The sequence below is a fragment of the Barbus barbus genome, assembly GCF_936440315.1.
Source record: "Barbus barbus genome assembly, chromosome: 29".
NCBI lineage: Eukaryota > Metazoa > Chordata > Actinopteri > Cypriniformes > Cyprinidae > Barbus > Barbus barbus.
The window spans coordinates 9174260-9201322 of record NC_136757.1 but is presented as its reverse complement, the minus strand read 5'-3'; the positions used below and the strand labels follow the sequence as shown (position 1 = coordinate 9201322).

The following is a 27063-nucleotide window of genomic DNA, read 5'->3' as shown; positions in this document are numbered from 1 at the left end:
TCTGAAGTTACATATTTTTAAATGAAAAAAGATACAGTTCTCTTCTCCGTTGCGGTTCTTAGGTGGTCCAGGCATGTTTAGAAGGACTAGTTTAGCTTCTTGTGACTTCTTCACAATGACCTCATTGAGTTTCTGTGCGTGGTGCATGCGTCTGACGTTGGATTGGTTCCTGTTTGAAACACCATATTGCAAATACTTTTTTTGTGAGTGTGAGCTTTCTTTATGTCTACATATTTAGCAGATGTGAAGCGCACATTTATATGTGATAATTAAGTGTACCATCTTTTAAAATAATCAGAAGGTATCAAATAATGTAGCATTAGTGTTATCTTAAAAGTGTACTCACAGGTTCTCCCATTCCCTGACGCATAAGCGAAGGAAAATAACAGTGAACAACACAACGAACAGACAACACAAATACAGTAACAGTACAAATTCGACTTTAACCATAAGTTCAAATGTAGAGATGTACCAAAAGTATGGACAGCAATATATCTCAGATGATTATTGATCAAGTAAAAACTATAAGTAGGTTGGATGGCTTTTGTGTCATGTCGAACTGATTTTTTTTGCGTGTGTGTGTGTCAGGTGTCAAAAACGTTTCTCACTGTTTTTTCCCGAAGTAGGCTAAGCAAATGAAGCAAATGCAAGTGCTGATGATGACAAAAGTGTTTCTGTTTCAGAGTGGAGTTTAACTTACATTACCGATGTTTGCTGCAAATATGCAAGAAAAAAAAAACAGCTATAAAATTACATTGACATACGGATTTTTTAAAATATAATGTATATGTTTTTTATATATTTTCATTTTAATAAAATAAATATAAAATAATAATTATATATAAATATATAACTAAATATTATTTATATTATAAATATATAATTTAAATAAATGATTCAATTCATAATTATTTAAATTATTATAAATATATACTAGTTATCATGAAAATAATTACTGCTATTTTCCTTTCATTATATCTTCCATTGTAAGCTTTGTTATACATCCTACTAACAGATCGATGTACACTGATCAATGCACAATGCTCAGTGGAAATACTTAAATGTGACATTGAAAATAGCTCTAGCACATCTCTGTGGGGCTGTAATTAAGTTTTGTTAAAGTAAAGTGTCAATACAATGATCTGGTGTTCCATAGTCAAACGTTTAATAAGCAAAATATCTTATCCTGTTGTTTTGTTTATTAAAATCAGTGTCGATGAAACTTTATGCAAAGGTTTGACTAACATCTCACCCTCAACTAACAGAATAATAAGTTGATTGACGGATGTTTCCTTAATAATTTAAATCTCATTTTTGATTCGTTAAAAGCTTTTGTATTCACTTGATACAAAACATATTCAATACAGACCGTCTTTATCTTGACTCACGGTTTCATGTTGAACAGATCCTTTATGCTTTCAGGGTTGGCCACTGCTGGGTTATTGGGCTTCTCCGTATCGTCCGTCCAGGTCATCTGCAGCTCCTCTCCGGGGCTCATGGCCATTGGTGTGGGAGCGGTAGGGGAGGTGGGGCAAGTTGGGATGGGGGTGGCATTTTTTTCCTGAATGAGCTGAACCTGTCGAGGACGGGAGATACGGACAGACTAAGAGAAAGGTAAAAAGAGTGAGAGGGTAGAAAGGGATAAAAAAATTAAGAAGTGAGAATTGTTGGTTTTCTGGGAACCTTCTTTTCTCAGAAGGATAAAGAAAAATATAGAGGGGGAGAGAGACGTATGCACTGCCAGGGTGTTAACAAGAAAATAATGATTTTCTAGTAGATAATGACTGAGAGAAGAGAGAGAAGGGCAAAAATAGAAAGTGATAAAGAGATACTATTTTCATGGCTGATAGGTCCGTGCTATCATCTAATCATCCAGATGGAAGAAGGGCGTGAATAGCTCAAATGGAAAACAAGCACAAAGTCACACACTTGATGGATAATAGCACAGAGAACAAAGTGAGAGAGAGAGAGAGAGCAGCTACCTCCTCTTCAGATTTCTCTTCACCACTTCCTCCCACAGACTCCTCAGCAATACTCCTCTGGGGGTGCAGGTTTGAAGGGTTCTTTCGCCGTATAGAGCCACGGGACACGTCTGTGATGCTCTGAATCTGAAGAGACAACAACAGAGCTGTTAGATTGATCAGATTTATACTGTTAATCTCTTTATGTAACAGTTAGTTATGGTTCTCTAGCTTGATTGGCCAAGCAGCTTTTCTTCTGTATCTACAGTACATACTAACAAAAGAAAGTCACAGGTTTGGATCAACATGATGACAGAAGTTTTATTTTTGGGTGAACTTGTGACTTTAAAAACTTTTGTTTACCCTTAGTAAAAAATCTATGTATCTTTCACAGCTTATTGCTTCAAATAAATGTTTTTTGGTAGAATAAACCTTGTGTAGAAGAAGTGAGCTTAATTGTATTGAAAGTGCACTTGTAGTGTACATTGACTCTTTTAAAAAAGAAGTATATAAGTATATTTATACTTCCAGAAAATATATTAATGAAATAAAAAGCCACTTAAGTGTACTTAAAGACAGTACATTTTCATGACTGTTTATTAATACACTTAAGTAGACTTTTAAGTGCTCTTAAAATAATGTCAGATCTAATAATGTAATAATCAAATGTCAAGTGTAATAATGTCAAATTAGTTTAAAATAGATTTTGAATCCTTGTTTTATTATTCTTTTATCATGCTTTAAAAAAGAACTCTTAATATGTTGACTATGTACTAAAGCACATGTAAAGTACATGATTATACTTTTAACTGTAGTCTGTTATTTAATATTACATTTAAAGTTATTATATTCGAAATGTACTAAATTGCAACTTTATTACAAATGTATAATTACAAATATATTGAAATGCATGACTTACATTTTTAAGTAGAAATGACAAAGCATATTTGTCAGTACATTTGTCAGTACACCATTTCAAAGACAATTTTGAAGTAATTATGAAATTATATAAAAAGATGTAATTAGGTGCTACTTAAGAAGCTTTAAAAAAGGCATTTGAACATTCAGCTAATTGCATTTAATATACATTTAAAATATAATATGTTTTCATTTAATTGTAAAGAACATGCAATTATGTGTCCAAAAACATTACATTCAGTTTGCACTTAAAGGACTAGTTGACCACAAAATGAGAATTCTGTCATCATTTACTCTCCCTCAAATTGTGGAACATGTATGATTTTCTGTATTTTGGCATTTTGAAGAACGTTGGTAACCAAACAAATTTTCTTCTCCTTTGACCTCCATAGTATTTTTTTGAGTATGCTAAAGTGTCCTTTTTCCCTCATAATACCTCTCTCTCACGCTCATTCTTGGTCAGGTGCATCTCTTTCAGAATCTGCGACCGCTGCTCCATCACCAGGGTCTTTTCGTAAGTGTAGGCCGAGATGTCGCTGTCATGCTTGAAGTAAATAAAAGCACAGGTTAGAACAGGGGTGTCAAACCTCCGACCCTGGAGCCTCTCGTCTTTTGCATCCTTTAGATGCAACCCTAAACACACCTGATCCAGCTAATCAAGTCATTAAGGCTTATTTGAAAACTACATGGTATGTGAGTTGGAGCAGGGTTGGAACTAATCTATGCAGGGCTGCGGCCCTCCAGGAACTGAGTTTTACACCCCTGGGTTAGAACGATGGTTGTCAGTATCTGTGTGTGTGTGTGTGTGTGTGTGTAAAGTTTGTTGGTTTCTCACCATTTCAACCACCTCCACCTCAGCATCAAATCGCAGATGATAGAGGAACGTCATCAGGTCCTTCTTCATCTGAATGCTGTTGTCGTCCATCTGAGCCACAGTGAAGATACGCATCTTGCACTTCCTCCACACCTACAGTTGAAGCAATATAATTATCCAGTGTAGTAATCATCTCATTCAAAGACATGAACTAAATGTGATCTCAGTTTCGATAGCTAGTGAGTGCCCTCACTAGGGAACAACTAATAAAAGGCATCCAAACTGAAATGAAATGTTAAATGAACACATAATAGACATCAATTGTGTTAATCCTCAGTTACTCAGTTAAATACAGCACATAAGAGACTGATTTTGGGGCGGTTTCCCAGACAGGGTTTAAATTAAGCCAGGAGTAGGCTTAACAGCTACAAGTCTCTCCTATAATGCTTGATGAGTTTGGAGAACACCTTACAAGAGATCAGAGACCATCTCTCCAGATCCTTCAGATTCCCAGCTCCGTACTCTCTCCTCTTCAGTTTTCTATAGGGTTTAGGTCAGAGAACCTGGACGGCCATGGCAGAACCTTCATTTTGTGCTCAGTGAACCAGTTTTGTGTTGATTTTAATGGTCCTTTTGGATCATTGTTCTGTTGGAAGATCCAACCATGGCCCATTATAAGGATTTCTGACCCCATAAGTCAACTATTTTCTGCAATTCTCCAGCTGTGATCCTTGGAGAGTCTTTGGGCACTCAAACTATCCTCCTCACGCTGCATTAAGACAATATAGACACCGACAATATACTGTAGGTAGAGTTGTAACATTTCCTGTTGATTGGAACTAATCGTAATTATTGTCCTAATGGTGGAAATGAAAATGTTCATTGCTTTAGCTCTTTATGATGTTTTATTAACAAGGTTTGGGAGGAGCATGATCAGATAATCAGTCAGGCCCAGGTGGAGCTCGTCAGCTAACTCACCTCTGTTCTATGACAGTTGTCCAGCATCCCACCTCCACCTCAACTCCTCACTCTTAATCTTATTTCATCCCATTCTTGGCATGGGATGGGGGCTCTCTGGGTTCGGGCTCTATCCCGAGCTCGGAGCCCTCCCTCCGGACAGCACGCCAAATATGCTTACTAATTGCTCAATCAAATTATATGTTAGTGCGAACTTGTGAATCTTTTTTCTCTGTTTTTCTCCAATATAATTCTGACAATGACTCCCCCCCCCCCCTCTCTAAAGCAGCTGCTTTATAATATAAATAAAAATAATATTCTTGGCATTCCTTTTTTATTATTCGACACCTGAAGTCTGCAGTTCACTTTGCTTGCTTTAAAAAAAGTGTTCTCTTGTTCAGTATCATTTTTGTTTGTTTTTTTGATCGCAGTCTTTTTCCACTGCTATTGTTTCCTTGGATTTGCTTCTCAGTTCCATACAGTTTTAAGCTTTTCTTGGTTCATTCCATGTTTTACAGGCAATCTTTGTCGTGCTAATTCAGATTAGCACAGTTGGATTTAAATTAATGTAGTTTATTTTAGTTAGTAATCTGCACTTAATCTGTGTTTCAGAAAACCCTTTTTTAAACTATGATTAAATATTCTATATTAAACTGGCAAAAGGAGGTTGCAAAAAGTATTGAATAAAAGGATGCCATTAATTGTGGCCAATGTTTATTAGAGAAAAAAAAAAACATTCATAATGAGATTTCCATTCCCTTTTATTTTACTTGGTTGAATTTAATTACATTTTTTTTAATGAAAGATCAAAATGATTAACAGTGCACATTTATTTTCACAGGCTTATTTGTTCATATCTACCAAGGGTACCAATAATTTTGATACATAAATACTGGAAACAACCTTAATCTGAAGTTAAACCTGCCTCCTGGTTTAATTTAAGACTCAATTTAGTCCTGAAGTAGTTCTAGTCTTCCTCCAGGAGATCATCATATTAAAATCTGGAATAGACTAAGTCCATGACAGAGAAAGCAGATTTCTGTCTAGGCCATTTTAGTCTAGGACTAGGCTTAATCTCTCTCCAGGAATCCGCCCAATAGAGTTTAGATCAGAGCTATACGGTTTTTGTCCACAAGTAAAGTACTATTATATACCATCAATAATAAAACATTTGCTGCAACACTGATCTGATCACTCCATCAACAGTACCTTGTGATGGCGCAGAAGGAAGGGAAGGAGCATGAGCATGCCTCCATCATGGACAATCCACCACACGTCGATGTGGCCCTCAGTGAAGCGCTCTCCGTTTGATGGATATGCAGAGATGTTCTTTGGCACCAGCAAGGCCAAGTGAGCTGCAGTGGTCTCCCTAACAACCTCTGTGGGGGAATAACAGAAACTCAGTAAACTCAATACACCCAATAAACTCATGCACATGGCTTCTTGATAAAAAAAATCTAATTGTGATAAACAACAACAAATATCCAGGTTTGCTGAGCTTGTTCATAGGGCAGCACAATTTGTTCATAATATATCAAAATGGTTATAAAATAATAATTATTATTACTACATAACAATATAAAAACACTACATTAAAACAAAACAAGAACTACTACTGTAATACTTCAAGAATTGCTATTTTAATATTTCACTGTAAATCAAGTATTTAAGAAAAAAATATGATAATAATAATAATTTCATTTTACATTACAAATGTAAAATGACAATTTATGGCCTTTTTTAAAAAAGTATTTGTTTTTAAATATATTAAATATGTATGGCTGTTTTAATTTCTTTACACAATCATATTTTCTGTTTTAATTATCTTCAAAATTTAAACGGTTAAACTTTTAAGTGAAAAACTGCAGGAAGCCCTTAATGCTTCTCTTTTGTTGATACACACTACACATTACAAGTTTGGGAAGATGGTGGTTGCAGGTTTCACTCCCAAATGCATGTCAAAGCATTTTTCTAACTCATATGTAATAAAGAGATATAATATATAGGTTTCATGTTTTGTTTTGCAGTAATGAACCACTATTTATGCATTTATGTATGTACAGTATGTATTTATTTACTTAAATAATATTATATGTAAAAAAAAAACCATCTAAATTTACATGGTTTAATTAAAAAAAATGCATCTCTAAATCAAATACATTCATTTATATCAACAAAATGAATGTTATTTTGATTAATTGTGCAGCTCTAGTCATGTACTGTAGCAGTTAGTATTCATCTATATAGATATCTATGCAGTCTTTATCATTGCTCATAACAGACAGTTTACAATCCGTTGTGTGAGCATATAGCTTTACTGCTTGATAACATATCAAGCAGTAAAGTTGCGCTGCAACGAAAGTCATGAAAACATGAGTAAAAAAGTTATTGATTAGATATCAGAGGCAGTGCTCTCTTTGCCACACTGTTCAAACTAATCCAACTCCATGTCTCGTCTTTTGTCTTACCAATGAAGTTCCTGCAACGGCGGTGCTCCTCAGCCAGTTTCCAGTTCTTAGGGAAGCTGACCAGAACCGTGTTGTGACGGAGGCCACCTAGACCTCCAGCCTGGATGAGATGTGACGTGGCATTCCGCAGGTTAGAAGAGATCACAACCTGACTGAATCCCTTCACCTTCTCGACCTCCATCAGCTTCCTTAGGGACTGAGAGAGATGGAGCTTATTAGTGTCTCATTTCTTCAGGAGCTCAGCTTTGATCCTGTGTGTGTGTGTGTGTGTGTGTGTGCGCACTTGGTCTCCTTTCTGCGCCTGTGGTTGGTTGTTTAAGTAGGTGCCCTCCACACATGCTCCCACGATGGTCAAGCCTTTGCCTGCTTTCAGCTGATTGGTCAGCGACAGCAGTCGAGGCTGCTCTACGTTCTGCTCCGCATCCAGACTCATAAGCACCAGAATCTGGGGCCTGGAAGATTGATAACATTTGAAAAAACGTGTAAAATACATTCTCAGTATTTTGGATGAATGTAATTTGACATGGCAACCAAACACTGCATGTAATACGTTACTGCTTGTTTGTTGTGTGAAGGGGAATATTACTGATCGGTCACTGACCTCCAGTTTTTAGTGTGAGGAGGACCTTCCTCCAGCCGCATCAGAGCATAGCGGGCGGCACTCAGAGAGATGCCACGAATCCCATCGCCCCACTCTTTCTCTGCCCTACAGAGAAGAAATACACATTTGGTAACTTTCTGTGGATCGGGTGTTCAAACTATGCTCAAGTTATAACTTTTAGATATTACAAATGTTTAACACAGTCTGAAATCAGGATATTACCTAACAATTATTTTATTCTAATCACATCACTATTTTTAACAAGAAATAAAAAAGAAATAAAGGTTTATACATTTAACATTAATAGATACTGAAAAATGTTTTGATAATCAAACTGAACTGCTTGGGGTCAAAACAAGGTTTTTAATTAATACTTTTATTTAGCAAGGATGCACTGAATTATTATTAAAAGTGACAGTAAAGTTATTTATAATGTTACCAAAGATTTCTATTCACAAAAAGTTTAAGCAGCACCACTGTGATAATAATAACTTATTAGAATGATTTTTAAAGAATCATGTGACACTGAAGACTGGAGTGGTGATGCTGAAACTTTTATTTTGATATCACAGGAATAAATTACATTTTAAAATATAATAAGATACAAAACACTTATTTTAAATTTTAATAATATTTAACATTATACTGTTTTTACAATATTTTTGATTAATTAAAAACAGCCTTAGTGAGCATAAAAGCAAAAAAAAAAAACAACAATCTCCAATGATTTTTTTCTATGAAAAAAAGTGATTATATTTCAAGAAGAGGGACCCTTGTAAGGCTTCATGTTTCGTTGGCCAAAATTTAGATTTACATAAGTGATGATTATTCACCAACAATCTTCCACTAATAATCATCTAAAACTACAGTATATACATTTACAGTGAATAATTACTCGTCAGGCCTTTGAATAAATCCTCATGCAAAAAACAAAAAGCTGTAGAGACAATAACGCCTGCCAAGAGTGAGATTGATCTAGTTAATGTGAAACTCATTAGGTTTTTCCCTTTTTTCTCCTGTCGCTCAATTAGGTTTGCTTACCCGCAGAATTCGATGTACTTGTAGATGCAGCTGGCGATTACCATGGCAACAATGGCGTAGTACCAGGAGCAGAGGAACATCAGGGTAAGACACAAGCTCATGCCCAAGAGTGACAGAGCCCTGGAGAGAGATCACAGGCCATCTCATGCTCAGTGATTTTAGTGTCAGCTGTGTTTATTTTAGTAATGATAACCACCACTTATGATCTTAGTGGTGGAAGAAGAACTTATTTATGTGGTGTGATATCTTCATTTTAGACTTTAAGCTTTCATCCCCTCAAACCAGTGATATTGTGAACAAACACACTTTCTGTTCTGTCAGTGACAATCGTAAGGGAGCAGGTGTTTGTGTGTGTTTGTACCAGTGGTAGAATTTAAAGCGTGGCCTCCAGTTCGGGGTCCTGAGGAGCGTCTGCAGCGCACAGGCCAGATTTACAAACATGTAGCACATCAGGAAGAACCTGTGGGGAAGACAGATCAAAAACTCATATGTAATAAAGAGATATAATATGTGTGAACACACACGCGGAGCAGTTGGCAGCCAATTCTGCGGTGCCCGGGGAGCAGTTGGGGGTTCGTTGCCTTGCTCAAGGGTCTCACCTCAGTTGTGGTATTGAAGGTGGAGAGAGCGCTGGTTATTCACTCCCCCCACCTACAATCCCTGCCGGACCTGAGACTCGAACCCACGACCTTCAGGTTACAAGTCCGACTCTCTATCCATTAGGTCACGACTGCCCCGCTTGTTGGCTATTGCTACAAAAATACTCATGCTAATTAAGACTCCAAGGTCACATTTAATCAGCATTTAGACAGCAGAATTTTATTTTTGTATTCTGAAATAAGAAAATTTTTCGATATATTTCAAAATGTCAAAATGCTTTATTTCATATTATATTTGAATATTCTGATATTTCAAAGTGCTAATATAATAAAGTGAACAAATTTTTAAATAATATATAATATTTTAGATAACGTTTTATAATAATTTAAGATATTTACAACTTAAAACTATATATTTAAAATTAATTATAAATTATGATTAAAAAGAAAAGTCATATATTTTAAAATAATTTATAATAGTTTTTAAATAATATTTTAAAATAATAATACAATTAAAGAACATATACTTGAGGATAGGCTGGAAGATACTTGGATGAATGAAAGGCCATCAGTGGATTATGATGCTTTTTGCAGCCAAATCTTGCAGTTATGGCATCTACCAGCGGAGGCTAACTGGCTCATGCCAGACCTTGACCCCTTAATTGAAGCTTCTTGACTTCACACAAGTGATCTCCATTTAACTACCTTGGCTTTAAAAACCAATGAGCTGCATTAGTGATAATTTATGTGTGTCATATTAAAGGTGTTGAATATTTATGAATTCAATTATTCTGGATTTTATGCTCATAATTATATTAGACCACTTTGTCTGGATCTGTTTGAAATCAAAGACACTTCTTTTGCCAGTCAGCAGCAAAAAAAGAAAAAAAAAGAAAAAAAAAATACCCAAAGCATGACAAAGTCCATACTTTTATCAGCTGTACATTTGTAATTCATATCTGCAGAGGTTATAAGGGGAAATGTAGTGTTAGCGAATACAAAGTGCTGATTTAATGGTATTTTATTGTGCTATATACCTGTAAATAAGTTTAGGAGTTATTGAAGATCAGGCTTTTATAAAAGAGGCTATACAGCACAGTGGAGAAGTTTTATTACAGCAATAGAGACAGTTTATTGCTGTTGTTTCTCTGGGAATCATAAAGAATGAGGTGCACTGTGTATTTTGGGGGGAGTGTTATTTACATGGACAGAATGGGAGCGACTGCATCCAGGGAGGCGATGAGGATGCCAATCTCACAGATGCAGGCCGTCAGGAGGAGAGCCCATGTAGGTTCACCGTTAGCTTTGCCATGACCAAACACCTGTTAAATACAGAATATGATCACGTTAGTATGATCACTTAGTATGATCAAGTATCGAAGTATCAACAGAGAGATAGTCAGAGGGCAAATGTAGAGATGTACCCTGAGGAAAGGAATGATGCCGTCTCGGGCGATAGCCTGCAGGAGACGGGGCGCTCCAGTCAAACTCTGAAGCCCTGCCCCACAGGTGGAGAAGAACGAGCCGAAGACAATGACCCAGGGCGAGGGCCATGCCAGGGTGCCAATAACCAAGTTACCGTTGACACCTTCCCCAAATCTGGATGTTTAAAGCAGTGTTGTTATTGTTTATATTGCAATAGTATCAAAAATAATTTTTCTTTGAAAACTTAAAAGACAATTAGAAATATGACAAAAGTTTAAATACTAAAATTACTAAAATTAAACTAAAATAAAAATAAATAGAACTTCTACACATACACTGAAATCTATATGTGTAGAAGAGTGTTATTATTGTCAACTAAAATATTAAAAAAATCTTCAATCTATCATTTTCATTAACTGAAAAAGTTATAAATAAATCAATAAAAATATACATGAAAACTTAAAAGAAACTTTATAATTTTCACTTGGCAATTAGCTGAAATAAAATAAAGTTTGTTTATTTTAAATATTAAAAATACTAAAACTAAAAATTGAAATAAATATAAATGAAAGCTAAATAGAAATATTTTAACAAAAACTAACAAAAATGACAAAAACATATAACAAAATCACTGAACTTAAACTAAAATTAAAATCAAAACGGAGATATTTGTGCCTAGAACTGTGTTATTATTGTTAAGTAATAGTATTAAAAGCATTTTTGTACAAATGAAATAAGGCTGAAATCAAATAAAATGAAAATATCAGATGAAACCTTAAAAGGAAATTATAAATGCTGCCTTGGCAATTAACTGAAAATAAAACTAATAAACTAATAAAGCTAAATAGAATTATTTAAACAAAAACTAATAAATGACAAAAGCTAACAAAAAATAAATAAAAATAATAAAACTTTTTTTAAATGAAAATGAAAACTGAAAATATAAAAATAAAAAGGTAATTCTAAATATGAATAAATGCTATATTAGTTTATAAATAATACATACACACACACAAACACACACAGTTGGGTTTAAATGCTTTACGGGGACATTCCATAGGCATAATGGTTTTTATACTGTATCGCCCTACAGTTCACCAGTCCTAGACTTAAACATACTGCATTTTTAGATTTTCAAAAAACTTAATTCTGTATGATTTATCAGCTTGTTTCTTCATGGAGACCAAAAAATGTCTCCACAAGTACAAGGATTTGCCATCTTTGTGATACAAGGATTTGCCATAACGTAGGGTTTACCCAGACCATACACACACACACACACACACACACACACACACATTTTTTTGTTAATTATTCAGCCTATACTGAATCCAACATGAATCTAAAATAGAGTTCCAGACTCACTTGTCCCTCAAAACGACTCCGTCCACACAGGCTCCGAACAGAATCACACTAGACATGTCTGCGAGAGCAAAAATTTAGGAGAACGACACAAAGCAGCAAAAAGGCATTCACCATATTTCAGCTATTTTCCCACAGATGGAAACATCAAGTCTTATGATTTTATCACAGTCGTTTCCTGGATATCCAATTACACAGTATTCTGTACATTCCAAGATGTGCAGTTCTGCATTGTGTGAAAGTCACGAGTCATTTATTTCTGCAAAGCTGGAGCAGTTTATTGCCTTTTCGGAGTAAAGGATACAGATGAAGGAGGTGGTTATGATGGCCAGGATGGTACCAATAGGGATGGACTTCTGAGCGTCCTGCAGGTCACCAGAACGGTTTGAACCAGCCATGATACCTGTGACACACATATACTGTACTGTATATATTATATCTACAAACACTAGTGTTTGTGGGTCAGGTTCTGCCTGGGTTGAAGGGATATTATGAGAAAAGATATTACGAGAACAAAAAATGACCTTTTACTGTTTTTACTGAATTTAAAAAAGACGAAAACATAAGTACACTGTAAAAAAAAAAAGTTGAGCCAACTTAAAATTTTAAGGCAACCAGCTTCAGCAGATTTTTGAGTTTTCTCAACTTGTTGTTTTAAGTTGATACAACAAAAAGTTGAGAATCTCCCACAAAAATTAGTTGAGAGTATCAACTAAAAAATCAGCTGAAGCTGGTTGCCTTAAAATTTTAAGTTGGCTCAACTTTTTTTTTTTTTTACAGTGCACGATTCAAATTACTATGACCATATATTTAAAAAATGTCCATAATAAACATAATAAAGACATGAATAATTTCCCTACTAATGATCAAACTGTTATACTGACCTGTGACAGAGGGGAAGTAGATGCCGACCAGCAGGGTGAAGAAGCTGGTGATGTCAGCCAGGACGTATCGGTTACTGTTGGTTTCTGGGGCCTCAGGGTCGAGTACTGCTGGTAGACCTCGCTTCTCTAATATCGAATTTTTCTCGCTGAAGGCGCTGAAGAGGTTTTCTGTGAAGAAAAATAAAAGAGTACATTATTTTTGAACATTACATTTATTTTATCCTCCCCCCCCCCCCAAGATTTATAATCACAAAGTAATTTTATTTTAAATGTAATTTATTCCTGATGCAAAGCTGAATTTTCAGCATCATTATTCCAGTCTTCAGTGTCACATGATCCTTTAGAAATCATTCTAATATGCTGATTTGCTGCTCAAGAAACATTTCTTATTATCATCAGTGTTGAAAACAGTTGTACTGCTTCATGTTTTTGTGGAAATATTTATTTTAGAATTCCTTATTGAACAGAAATGTCAAAAGAACAGTATTTATTTTAAAAAGTAAACTATTCAAGTATTATTTGAAATAGCAAAATATGGTGATGAATATTAAAGTATCAATGTGAGTGTTGGGGTTTTCTAACCTGCCAGGATGCCGCTGGTGATTCCAGGGATTCCCTGGATCTGACTGACGTTGTTGTTGGTGAAGTACTCATCGCAGGTGGCGTTCAGGAACTCAGAGTCACAGAAGGCTCTCCAAAGCCTAGTGGTGACTGTGGCATTGCCTCGCTCAATGGTCTTGGCACAAATGTCAAATCCCTTTGACACAAGAGTTCGGTTCCCGAGCACACACACCCTACACAGGATAAGGGCTGTGTGATTATAGTCACTCCTGAAATGTATTCTGTACCCTAAAGAAACATTCAAATTCTACTTACGGAAAGTCAGGGGGCTCAAAAGAAGTCTTGATGACGCCAGCGTAGACAGCGACAATGGAGAGAATGACGCAGGCGAGGAACACAAGGGCCAACTTGTTGACATACTTCACGCCGACAAAGACGACTAAAGCCATGAAGGAGAGTACGATGGTACCGTACACACGCATGTTATTCAACAGCGCTGCCTCGGCCTCTGCTCCCTCCAGACCCTCCATCTTGAATACGGCAGCTGCTGGCACGATGTAGATCTAGAAAAAAATTCAAGAAAAAGAAATTAAATAAAATAGTGTAGAAGATTCCAGTGGTTAAAGGGATAGTTCATCCATAAATGAACATTTTGTTATCATTTACAAGCCCTTAATTTGTTCTAAACCTGTATGAATTTCTTTAATCTGCTGAACACAAAAGAAGATATTTTGAAGAATATTGGTAACTAAATAGATTTTGGTTCCCAAAGACTTCCATAGTATTTTTTTTCCCCCATGGTATGGAAGTCAATAGCTACCAGCAACTAGTTGGCTACCAATATCCTTCAAAATATCTTTTTTGTGTGTGTGTGTTCAACAGAATAAAGAAACCCAGGTTTGGAATGACAAACAAGTTAAAGGTGAGTTAAAGAAGATATAATTTTCATTTTGGGGTGAACCATGAAGTTTGGGGTGACGTTGTGCAAAATTAATGTTCAAGTACTGCACAAATATCAAAACTGTGAATAATACTTATTCAGAGTATACATTAAAAGTTACTTGTCATTTACAATAAAAGTATTTTATAAATGCACATTATTTTGTTATACAAATTTAAGAAAAAAGATGTGAATTATGGTTATCATTGCCTGAAAGACTTGTCAGCTAATTTTGCTTTAAAATGAAAAATGAAAATTATATATAGCAATGAAAACGTACCAGCAGGATTTCGATGCAGCCCAGGATGTACATGGCTCCTGCAAAAGTGGTGCCAAGATAGAAACATATACCAACGGCCCCTCCAAACTCCGGCCCCAGTGAACGAGAGATCATGTAGTATGAACCTCCAGCTGTAAGTGCACAAACAAATGTACCATTAGACATATACATAGTAGAACATTTCACGCCGTCATAGCATTTTTCTTTTCTTGAAATTTCTTGAAAACAAGAGGCACATTAACAGGTTGCGGTTATTTCAAATAAACACAGAGACAGACATGCATCCACACAGTTATGACTGCGAAGCTGATTTCAGCACAGTTGGGAGCTGTACTGTGCGCTGTAGCTAACTGCCCATGAAGAACAACAGGATGGCCGTCCTCTGGGTGTCTGCACACAAACACAAACACGCTGAATTCTGCTCACCTGGCACAACTCCATTGGTGGCAATAGCACTCATTGAGATAGCAGTCAGCATAGTCTGGAAATAGAGTAAATAATGATCAATACAGAGGGGACAGTGAGTGACAGAGACAAGAGGCCCCCAAGTCCTCCAGTCACTCGTGAAAGAAAAATGTATTTATTAGAAAAGAAACCTTGAGTACATTAAGACATTGTGCGGTTGAGGGGGGTTTTACAGCCACATAGCTGACTCATTGATCTTAAGGAAATGGGGGGATAATCATTTTGTCCCATCAGGCCCCTTGATTTTAAGTGAAAGCCCTGCACAAACACATGAATTTTGTAATTATATTGTATCATTATTGTGTTTTTTTGTTGTTGTTGATTAAATACTTTGCCAATAAGGTTTCATTTGTTAACCTAAGTTAACATTAACATTAAATTCTGTATTTACATTAATTTAATCATTTAATAACATACTTTTAAAAACAAAAGTTGTATCTGTTAACATTGCTTAATGTACTGTGGACTAACATGAACAACAATGAACAACTGTATTTTATTAGCTAACACTGACAGGGAGTATTAAAAAATGCATTGCTTATTGTTAGTTCGAGTAAGGAAAATGCATTAAACAATGTTAACAAATGAGACCTTATTGTAAAGTGTCAATATTTTCATAATAAATTATTACATACAATATTACATACAATGCCCATATGCATGTTGTAGCACTGTAACACTGTCTCAACCAAATGGCATGAGTTTGAGGTGGAGCTACATGTATACCTATGACGGATGAGAATTTGAGAAACCTGTTTGGTAACAGTCATTATTATTTAAAAAAAAAATATTATTGTGTCTTCATCAACCTATATACAATACTGTTCAAAAAATTTGGGGTGGGAAAGATTTATGTTTTAAGGTATTTATTTTAATTTTTTTTTTAAAGTAGTCTCTAATGATCACATGATCACACAGTGTCACATGATCCTTTAGAAATCATTCTAATATGCTGATTTGTTGCTCAAGAGACATTTCTGATTGTTATCAAAGTTGAAAACAATTGTGTTGCTTATTATTTCTGCAAAAACCATGATACTTTTTATCAGGATTCTTTTTAATGAAAAGCAATTGAAATAATATTATAAATATCGTTACTGTCACTTTTGATCAATTTAATTTCCTCTTTCCTAAATTTCTTTCAAACTTTTGAATGGCAGCATTCTTTAACATACAGTACATACACACATACATTTTTACACTCATGTAACGTGTATGATATCTGATGTACTCAAACTCTAAAACACGAAGCTAGAATATGATTTATTTGTAAGTATTCATATACTGCCAGAGCAGCCAGGACCGAAACAAACCTTGTGACAATGACTAGTGAGTGTGGCTTGGCAGAATTATTCTGTGAGTGTGTGTGCATTTCCTGGGGTTTGGCAGGGTCAGAAGGGCATTATGGGGGATTTATGGTGGTAGAATCTGAAGGGACAGCTTTCAGCTTTTTTATATCAAACAATATTAAAACAGATATGACAGGAGGGGAAAGTGCTCAGAGTGGGACCCCACTGCACGTTCACTTACATAATACTGCTGAAACAAAATACTGCAGCAAATATTCACTAATATGTGTCACAAGCACACATATAATGCATTAAATCACGCACGTAGGGGCCTATGATTTTCAGAATGCTGAAAACGTGGATAGAATCACAGAATCCAGTCAAAAAATGGTGTAACTTCGAATTTGGAAAATTTAGGATGAAAAAAAGGAGAAAAAACAGGTCTTAACATTTAATCAAATCATTATATGGACTAGTGTATGTGAATATTAAACGGCAAAAAGACTGTTATTTAAATATGAACATGTTCTGTTTGTCTCTGTGTGAACAAGTGCTGTTTTCAGTATCTGCTGTCTCATTACATGAGGATATGAACACATGAACTCTAAGGGTCACTTAAACAGCATTTCACTATTTCATTTGATTAAAAAGTATCATCAGATACACACATAATCTTGAACAAAAGGTCTTAACTACAACCAACAAAATATAAGTTTGGTTTAACTTGAAGAAATTGTGAAAAAATATTTCTATTGTAAAGTACTTCTCAAAATAACAATAATAATAACAAAATTATAAAAAACATAAGATTTCACACACAATTAAAAATGTTTCTTACATGTTTTAACTAATTACAGCTATGTTTTGCAGCACTTTGTTTGCCAATACAGACAACAATAAAACACATTTTCAAATAAATAAATACAAATATTTCATAGGGCCCTAGTATTGTACAAAATGTAAAAATGTATTAAATTGCTAAAGGTTTATTAATTAGCCACACATTTTGATTATTAAAACTGAATTAAACCTTTAAATCGGAATCAATAAATATTAAAACAGAAAATGCAGAATTTGGGAAAATACATCAGAATTTGGGAAAATTTAAAACAGATTTCATGGGCCCTAAAAAAAATAATTTGTTATTATTATTATAATTTTTTTTTGCATTTGTTGTTTTGTATAAGTTTCATGGTTATTTATTTAAACATGCTTTTTGATTATTAACACTTAATCTAATTATTAAAATGGACTCCATCAATACAAAAACCGCAACTTAAAATGGTGAAAAAATAAAAGAAATAAATAGAAAAAAAATCAAGTGGATTTCATAGGGCCCTACGCACGTCACAAGAATCACCAGCAGCAGGAGCGACATGTGCTAAACTGACAGCTCTGAAATCAAACACCTCATGTAAGCATTTACATTTATGTTCTTGGCAGAAACTCCGTCTGGCATGCTCACAAACCCACTCACCAAAATGACTTACAACAAAGTGATTGTATAACTGTAAGCAATCTCCAGTTAAAGGAGCAGAGGGGTAAAAGGAAACCCTACGCTCTGAAGAGGGAGTCTCTGGGGCTCTTGCTGCATAATGGTAATAAAGAATTCTGCTTTCCAGGCCTGAACAGACCTTTCTGTCGGTGTAAAATACATTCAGATCTGAAGGATAGTGTGCCTATTTATAGAGTGTTTGAGCTTGTGTGTCCCACCCACTGGCATACCGGACCCCCCATGCCTCCTGTAGTGTATGTGCATTTAAGACTGACCGTGGAGCAACACATGAAGACAATGGTGAAGGTTCCCAAGACGCCTCCAACGCCCACCAACCAGGTCATCCTGAGGAACAGGATCACCCCCAGGATGTTCTGCAGACATGGCAGGTAAACGCCCATGATGGTGCCCATACGTGGAGCCTGTCAATCAACCAATCAGTAATCAGGACACCATAGAACATAATGCTCAATACACAGCATCGTTAAAAGGCAATTTTGGCTGCTTGTCAATCAACATCCACCCAGTTAATGCGTAGCTACCATCCATCAACACAGAAGACCGAGGATCATGAAAGAACGGTCAGTAGTGATTTGGCAGTCTGCAGAGATAATGGAAGAGTTCTTGTCACCTGCACGGTTTTCTTGCGCGCCTCCTCGTTGTTTTCTGCCTCCTCATGCTCTTTACTGCCCTGCGTCAGGTTGGAGTAGTTGGCGAGGCTGCTCAGCAGAGAAGATACCATGGGACTGGTGTCCATTTCCTCCTACACAACACACACATACAAACAAACAAACGTGTAAACCTACTGCACATTCATTTCTAACTGTTTTAAATCATTAGCAACACTGAGGACTACCTCAAACAGGGCCATGTTCTTCCCATCATACTGCTGGCTTTTCTCTACGTCACTGGTGCTGCTGTTGATAAAGGGGCTGCTCTCCTTGGATGTCGCATCTCCTGTGAACATACATGAATTAAACATTGTTTATTAGAATCTGAGATAGAATATATTTACAAAGGATGCAAATTGTAACACTTTAGGACACTTACAAATAATTTTATAAGTTTTGGGTTAGCAAGATTATATTTTGAAAGAAATTATTACTTTTATTCAGCAAGGATGCATTCGGTTGGTCAAAAGTGACAAAGATACAGTATTTATATAATTACAAAAGATTCTTTTGAACTTTCTATTCATCAAAGAATCATGAAAAAAGGATAAAAAACAGTTTTCAACATTGATAATAAAAAGAGATGTTTGTTGAACAGCATATCAGCATATTAGAACGTTTTGTAAAGAATCATTTGACACTGAAGACTGGAGTAATGATGCTGAAAATTCAGTTTTGCATTACAGGAATAAATTACATTTTAAAATATATTAAAATAAAAAAAATGTTATGTTAAATTGTGATAATATTTCACAATATTAATGTTTTTACTGTAGCTATGCAGCCTTGGTGAGCATAAGAGAGCATATAATATATATATATATATATATATATATATATATATATATATATATATATATATACATATATATATATATATATATATATATATATATACATATATATATATATATATATATATATATATATATATATATAGATATATATAAATGAAAAATCTTACATAGCCCAAAAAAAAAAAAAAAAAAAAAAAACAATTCCTCACAAAACTCCTGTTAGGTTTTAAAATTTTCTAAAAATATTATTTATATTAATACAATTACATTATGCTTTAAATTAATCAAAATCAACATCAAATACAAACAATAATACATTTGCAATTTGTCAGACATTGGTCCCACTGGATTTGCTTACATGCAAGATCAATGTCATCGTCAACGATTTTGTAGCAGTATCATCAGATTTACATCACAAGCATGTTTGGTTGAAAATGTTCTGTTTTTGCAAGACAGCTTTGTCTCACAATATTTGCAGATAATCTCACATCTCACACAAACTACAAGTGCTGTGTACAGAACAATTACCCCAAGTTTCCTGTCCATCTAACAGAAAAGAACAGGAAGGGGATGGATAAATACAACTGTAAAGAAAAAACAGGAGCGCATCAACATGGTGCACTTCTTGTGTATCAGTGTGTGTGTGGGTGAGGAATTCCAGGACTTCTACATACTCTTCCATAGCAACAACCCGGTTCTGAGCCTATTTTTACACTACCGCTTTCAGCCGCACATCCTTTATCACAGGAACCTTTGATCGCTTAATTCTGAAGTGCAACATAAACCCTCACAGGTTCAGAACGATGCTGTTGTGTCCTATAAATATGTCATGGTTTTTAATTGTGTGTATTTCTAAATTGTAGTGCGTATTGTAATTTCTTTAGTATGCTGTCAGCTTCCCTGCCTTCTCTAACATAATTATATGTGGGAGCATGCCCATTAAATGGCCAAGGGAATCCTGCCTCTTTGCTTGCCCGGTTTAATCTGATGTATTAGTTTAATTAATCATGCTTCCTGGCAAAATGTTGTACATTTTAATTTTCACAGCATTTGCTTGCTTATTGACCTGCGACCCTATGACCTTTAAACACACAATTCACCACCTTGTAATTTCATCTGTCAGCGCTGAATCAATATGCCGCAAAGCCTTGTGCTTCCTATGGTAGTTTAAGATACAAGGACACAATAAATGATGATTATTTTAAAGCTTTTAGCTTTTTTTAAACCAAGCACAGTTGATCTGAATGCTTTTATTGCCTTTGAGGCTAGAAACATTTGTAAAATTCAGCCTTAAAAAATGCATAAAGCACTATTGCATATGATCAAAGAAGAAAAGTTGAGTTGGTCTGTGACCACATACTTTCATTTTTAAAATATAAATGTATTTTAATAATTATATGTGTTATATGTGTAACAGAAACATTTTATGATTATTTATATATGACTTTATATGTAATCATTAATACTCATATTAATTACATTTCATGAGATTAACTATGACTGTATATACTCATGATTATGTCAATTGTGCTAAACATAAAATCATATATATATATATATATATATATATATACACACACACATATATATATATACATATATATATATACACACATATATATATACATACATATATATATTGACAGCTAGGTTTTTATTTTAAGGTTTACACATTGAACATTAGGCAAAATGAGTAGTAAAGAAATATTATATTTTTTCAGACATCTTCATATGCACCCCGAATTCCAGAAATGTTGGAACGTTTTTTAAATTTAAATAAAATGAAAACTAAAAGACTTTCAAATCATATGAGGCAATATTTTATTCACAATAGAACATAGAGAACGTAACAAATGTTTAGACAGAAAATTTGTACATTTTTATCCACTAAATGAGCCCCTTTCAAATATGACGCCTGCTACAGGTCTCAAAAAAGTTGGCACAGGGGCAACAAAGGGCTAAAAGCAAGAAATTTTGACAAGATTCAGATGGGAGAACATCTAGCAACTAATTAAGTTAATAGACATCAGGACTGTAACATGATTAGCTATAAAAGAGATGTCTTAAAGAGGCAGAGTCTCTCAGAAGTAAAGATGGGCAGGCTAGCCAATCTGTGAAAGAGTGCGTCAAAAGATTGTGGAATACTTTAAAAACAACATTCCTCAACGTCAAATTGCAAAGGCTTTGCCAATCTCATCATCTACTGTGCATAACATCATCAAAAGATTCAGAGAAACTGGAGAAATCTCTGTGCGTAAGGGACAAGGCTGAAGACCTTTGTTGGATGGCCGTGGTCTTCGGGCCCTCAGACGACACTGCATTATTCACCCGCATGATTCTGTCATTGACATTACTAAATGGGCCCAGGAATACTTCCAGAAATCACTGTCGGCAAACACAATCCACCATGCCATCTGCAGATGCTAACTAAAGCTCTATCATGCAAAAAGGAAGACATATGTGAACATGGTCCAGAAGCCCCGTTGTGTCCTATGGGCCAAGGCTCATTTAAAATGGACTGTTTCAAAGTGGAAAAGTGTTCTATGGTCAGACGAGTCCAAATTTGACATTCTTGTTGGAAATCACGGACGCCATGTCATCCGGGCTAAAGAGGAGGGAGAACTTCCAGTCATCAGCATTCAGTTCAAAAGCCAGGATCTCTGATGGTATGGGGGTGCATAAGTGCATACGGTATGTTTGCATGTTTTGGAAGGCACTATGAATGCTGAAAGGTATATAAAGTTTTTAGACATATGCTCCCCTCCAGACAACATTTGTTTCAGGAACGGCCTTGTGTATTTCAGCAGGACATTGCATAACCACATACTGCAGCTCCTACAACAGCATAGCTTCATAGCAGAGGAGTCTGGGTGCTGAAATGGCCTGCCTGCAATCCAGATCTTTCACCTATAGAGAACATTTGGCGCATCATTAAATGAAAAATACGTCAAAGACGACCACAAACTCTTCAGCAGCTGGAAACCTATATCAGGCAAGAATGGCAGCAAATTCCAACACCAAAACTCCAGAAACTCATAACCTCGATACCCAGACGTCTTCAAACTGTTTTGAAAAGAAGAGGAGATGCTACACCATGGTAAACATGCCCCGTCCCAACTATTTTGAGACCTGTAGCAGGCATCAAATTTGAAATGAGCTTATTTTGTGCATAAAATTGTAAAATTTCTCAGTTTAAACATTTGTTATGTTATCTATGTTCTATTGTTAATAAAATATTGGCTCATGTTATTTGAAATTCTTTTAGTTTTCATTTTATTCAAATTTAAAAAATGTCCCAACAATTCCGGAATTACGGTTGTAGTACTTTAATGATTTAAAGCCAAATATTTCATTTAGGCATCCCTGGTCTCAGTTTGAAAACGCATGAATCATCCTGGTATAGCACTTGGTTCCTACTGTATATGTTTCTTTTCTCTCTAATCTTTGCAAAAACTCCTACTTCTGGCTCTCTTGATACACCATCCCACAACCCCAGCAGACTCACAATGAGAAAAAGATTGGTATACAGATTGAGATAGATCCTAATCTCTGACATCTTGCATGCTGTGTGGTGAAATTTATAACAGAAGCATTTGGTTTGTTGTTACAACCCCAGAAGGGACTCGGAGCATCTCTAGACTTATTACAGACATCATATCATACAGATATCAAAGCTTGCTAGATGAGGGGGTCTGCTGACTTTGCCCTGCTGTCCATTTTATGTCTCTGGTTCTGCGATGTTGCAGAGGCAAGAGCAGGTAGCTGATGCTTGTAGTTTTCTTAGAGCTATTCTTTCCACCACTTTTTCTACACTGTCTTTGCACTATTAGAAACACACACACAGTACACACACCTCAGGCCTCTGGCCTGTTCTATTTATTATTATCTATAAACTGTATGCGATCAAATTATATTCAAGCCATATCACACATAATGCCATGTCATTCTAGGCGGTTTCTAAGTATAATATAAGTCACCTATTTGTAAAAGTACTAGCTAAATGATAACTTAGTAGTACTGATATGTCAGTAATATTGCTAATAGCTAAACTTGGTGAAATTATTAGTGCATCAGTCCATACTTATAGCACTTCCCTCTTCTTCATACCAAACAGTCAACACTTGCACATCAGCATGTGTGATTAGCATGATGAGTCAGTCAAAGCCTACAGCAGATCAAGGGAAGAAATTCATGGTAACTTTATGCATATTTCATTTATACAGCCCATCAAAGTCTAAATAAGTAAATGCTAATTAGTGATGAGCAAAATGTGTAGGCTGAGTAGGCTGAAGCAGAACATGAGCATGATGTTCTTATTTCATGCAGTTTAGCTTTGCAGCTATTGTGAAAAAAGTACACTTTAGCATAAAATTATGTTTGTATAATTTATAAAAAAAAGTTTATTTAAAAAAACTGTATTTGCAGATAATATAAATATGAAATAAAAGGCAATTTAAGTATACTTAAAGTAAGTACAAATCCATGACTTTATTTATTTTCTAACACAATTAAGTAAACTTAAAAAAGTAATATAAAATAAAATAGAATTTATAGTATTGCAAGTGCACATTAAATACAAGCAAGCACACTTCTTTTTCACAAGGAACTAGTTGCTCACTAGTTGTTGTTTGCTGCTTTGTACAGTGCTAGCAATTAAACTTATGTTTGGCAAAACAGACTGTCTATCATATTTGACTTTGTCTGACTTCCACAGTTGGGGTGTTGGCTCTTTATTGAGCTCATATGCTGTTACGATATGGCTCAGAAACATTAAAAAATGCTAATGGTCACTGTTGAGGGATAATTGTAACAGTAAAAGTTCATTGTTGTTACATCAGCACATTTAATACGAAAGCATAAAACGAATATAAAACAACAATAAAACAAAGCAATAAAAAGTCAAAGCCCCAGTGTACTATAAAAAGCGAAAATACAAAAACTACAAATAAACAGCCATGTTGCTCAGATCCATCTGTTAATATGGGAATGCTCAGTGAAATTAAGACAGCACTGCTCTCGTTCCCTCTAAGCACCTTTGCCTTTCTATAATCCACAGTTTTAAAATCTGCTTTTCAAAGCCCATTTCAGCCCATGACAAAGTAATCTGCTTTTTAATTTTTAATGTTTTGCCTGCCCCTTTCTTTTTCTCTTGCATTTGTGTGGTCACATTTAGTGTTCAGTACTTCATAACACATTCAGCACTTCATAACTCTAAATATTTATGGTGTGTAGGATCCATGTGCTGACTCTTTTGACAAATGAGTACACTTATAAGCACTTATTATGAATATACTTATTTTGTATTTATATATTATCAGGCACTTTTTTGCAATTAAATGAAAATGTTTACAGTTTAAATTTATATTAACTTAGCAGTGCTTTTTTGACCCACTTAAGCACACATAAATGTACAAAGGCATATAATTGCAAATAAATGTTTGTAATTGCACATTTGTTATGATAAAGTTGCAATTTAGCTACATTTCAAATATAATATCCTTAAATGTAATATTGAATAACACACTTTATCAAGTACTTCACATGTAATTTAGTCAACATATCAAAATAAATGTACTTCTTTAAAGGATGACTAGTAAAATAATTTAAAATGTGCTAAAGGTTTTAATTTGACATTATAAGTGTAAATTTAAAAGTGTACTTAAGTGTGTTAAGAAACATTATAAAAGTGTTATATTATCTGCAAGTGCAGTCTTTTAGAAAAATATTCCTCGTGTTTTCGCGCACACTTGGTGAATAAAGCTGATTCTGATTCTGATTCAGTACAGTTATTTTCTTTTTCAGAAGGGGCGATACCCAAATGTGAGATCTAAAAAAAAACATTCTGACAAACCCAAAGTCCAGAAGTGGGCAAAAATGGGATCTTCTGGAGCATGAAGATCAGACCATCAAGCTGCAATGAATCCAGTTTAGATGGCCAGGGATTCAAGCTATTTCGGGTCCAGCCCCTTAAAGGATTTCATGATCTGAGAGCCTGTATATTCCCAAAGGCTGAATGTCATCTTTGTCAGCTTCTGAATTGAAGCACCTTTATCTAACTGAAGGAGAGAGCAGGTGTTTGAGAAGCCTGCAGAATTGGTTAGCTTGTGTCTCAATCTCCCTGAGGCTGATTATATCAGGCTGTGCTGCTGTGTGGAGCTTCCTCAATTCCCTTCACAACTGATCAGCAGAGATAGGCAGCCTGAGACTGAAGGAGTGGGATGGAGGCTTTGGTGTCCTCGCTGCATGAAAGGGTTATAGTGGGCAACTGAAAACCAAATTTGAAGAAAACAAGCTTTGCTTTAATGCATGGCCACTGGCCAGTTTGCAGTTGGTGATGGTTTTCTTCCCACTCCACACCTCCTTCGTGCTGTTCTGACTAAGTTTGCAATCACACTTGTGCTGTTATCATTTCTCCCCTATCTCAAGTGCCATATTCATGTCTTCCTGTATCCTCTTTGCCTCCTCCTTTTGTCTTCAGGCCACCTTTTGGCTCAGCAGATCCTTCAGATCTTTAGTGAATCATGTTTTGTTGTTTGGGAAAACAACACGGCCCTCAACAAAACACCTTGGTGTCATTGTATGACTCACAGATCCAGTCTTATTTGATTTACTTCAAGTAAAGCCTCCTTTACTTCCGTTTGGTCCTGGTGGTTAAAGGCACTTGTTAAATGGTCAGTTTGCATTAGGGAAGAAATGCTGCATCCAGAAGTCCTAGAATTTGTTGGATCTTCTTGTTCTTGTTCGGTTCCCTCATAGATGAGATGTCTTTTATTTGCTTGATTAGAATTGTTCATTGACTTTTGATGCTGAAGTCTGCTAAATTGGAACAAGTAATTTTGTACTTATGCATTTGAATTGTTCGGAAGAATGTCCAACTAAAGATATACTGAAGTATATTTGATTGTGCTAAAGAGGAACTATTGCAAGTATATTTCAGGTTGAAATATCTTGCATTTAAAGACCGATATTATTCTAAGATCAAACAATCCTCATCAATGGTGTCATTAAAACATATTTTAGATTTGAACTATACTTCAAATCTAAAGTATAGTTAAGGTGTGCTGACAATAGCCTGCTCCTCAACACCAGCAAGACAAAGGAACTCATTGTGGACTTCAGGAAGAAGAAAAGTGGAACGCATGACCCCATCCACATTAACGGGATGGTTGTTGAACGTGTCTCCAGCTTCAAGTTCCTGGGAACCCACATCTCGGAGGACCTGACCTGGATCACCAACACATCCAGCCTAGTCAAGAAGGCTCACCAACGCCTCTTCTTCCTTAGGACACTGAAGAAGAACCACCTGTCTCCAATCATCCAGCGGAACTTCTACCGGTGTGCAATTGAAAGCATCCTGACCAACTGCATCACAGTCTGGTATGGGAACTGCTCAGCTGCTGACCGCAAGGCACTACAGAGGGTGGTGAAAACCGCCCAACGCATCACAGGGACACCACTTCCTGCCATTGAGGACGTCCAGAGAAAACGCTGTTTACGTCGAGCTCGCGGCATTCTTAAGGACTCCTCACCCTGAC

The 27063-nt window shown here is 35.6% G+C and overlaps 1 protein-coding gene across 1 annotated transcript in view; it reads right to left on the bottom strand.

The window, feature by feature from the left end:
• The window catches only part of LOC306849358 (solute carrier family 12 member 5-like), a gene marked incomplete at its 5' end in the record, with an annotated part of 58589 nt that overhangs the window by 5674 nt on the left and 25852 nt on the right, over positions 1-27063 (bottom strand). The window contains 24 exons of the mRNA XM_079384316.1: positions 36-169; positions 347-361; positions 1389-1603; positions 1983-2108; positions 3316-3423; positions 3715-3846; positions 5860-6029; positions 7119-7314; positions 7402-7570; positions 7720-7824; positions 8761-8880; positions 9122-9220; positions 10563-10681; positions 10784-10958; positions 12150-12207; positions 12451-12549; positions 13031-13198; positions 13613-13824; positions 13907-14154; positions 14812-14942; positions 15238-15292; positions 18336-18482; positions 18692-18823; positions 18917-19017. Of these exons, the coding sequence (XP_079240442.1) occupies positions 36-169; positions 347-361; positions 1389-1603; positions 1983-2108; positions 3316-3423; positions 3715-3846; positions 5860-6029; positions 7119-7314; positions 7402-7570; positions 7720-7824; positions 8761-8880; positions 9122-9220; positions 10563-10681; positions 10784-10958; positions 12150-12207; positions 12451-12549; positions 13031-13198; positions 13613-13824; positions 13907-14154; positions 14812-14942; positions 15238-15292; positions 18336-18482; positions 18692-18823; positions 18917-19017 (3234 nt within the window). The remainder of the gene's footprint in view (positions 1-35; positions 170-346; positions 362-1388; positions 1604-1982; positions 2109-3315; positions 3424-3714; positions 3847-5859; positions 6030-7118; positions 7315-7401; positions 7571-7719; positions 7825-8760; positions 8881-9121; positions 9221-10562; positions 10682-10783; positions 10959-12149; positions 12208-12450; positions 12550-13030; positions 13199-13612; positions 13825-13906; positions 14155-14811; positions 14943-15237; positions 15293-18335; positions 18483-18691; positions 18824-18916; positions 19018-27063) is intronic.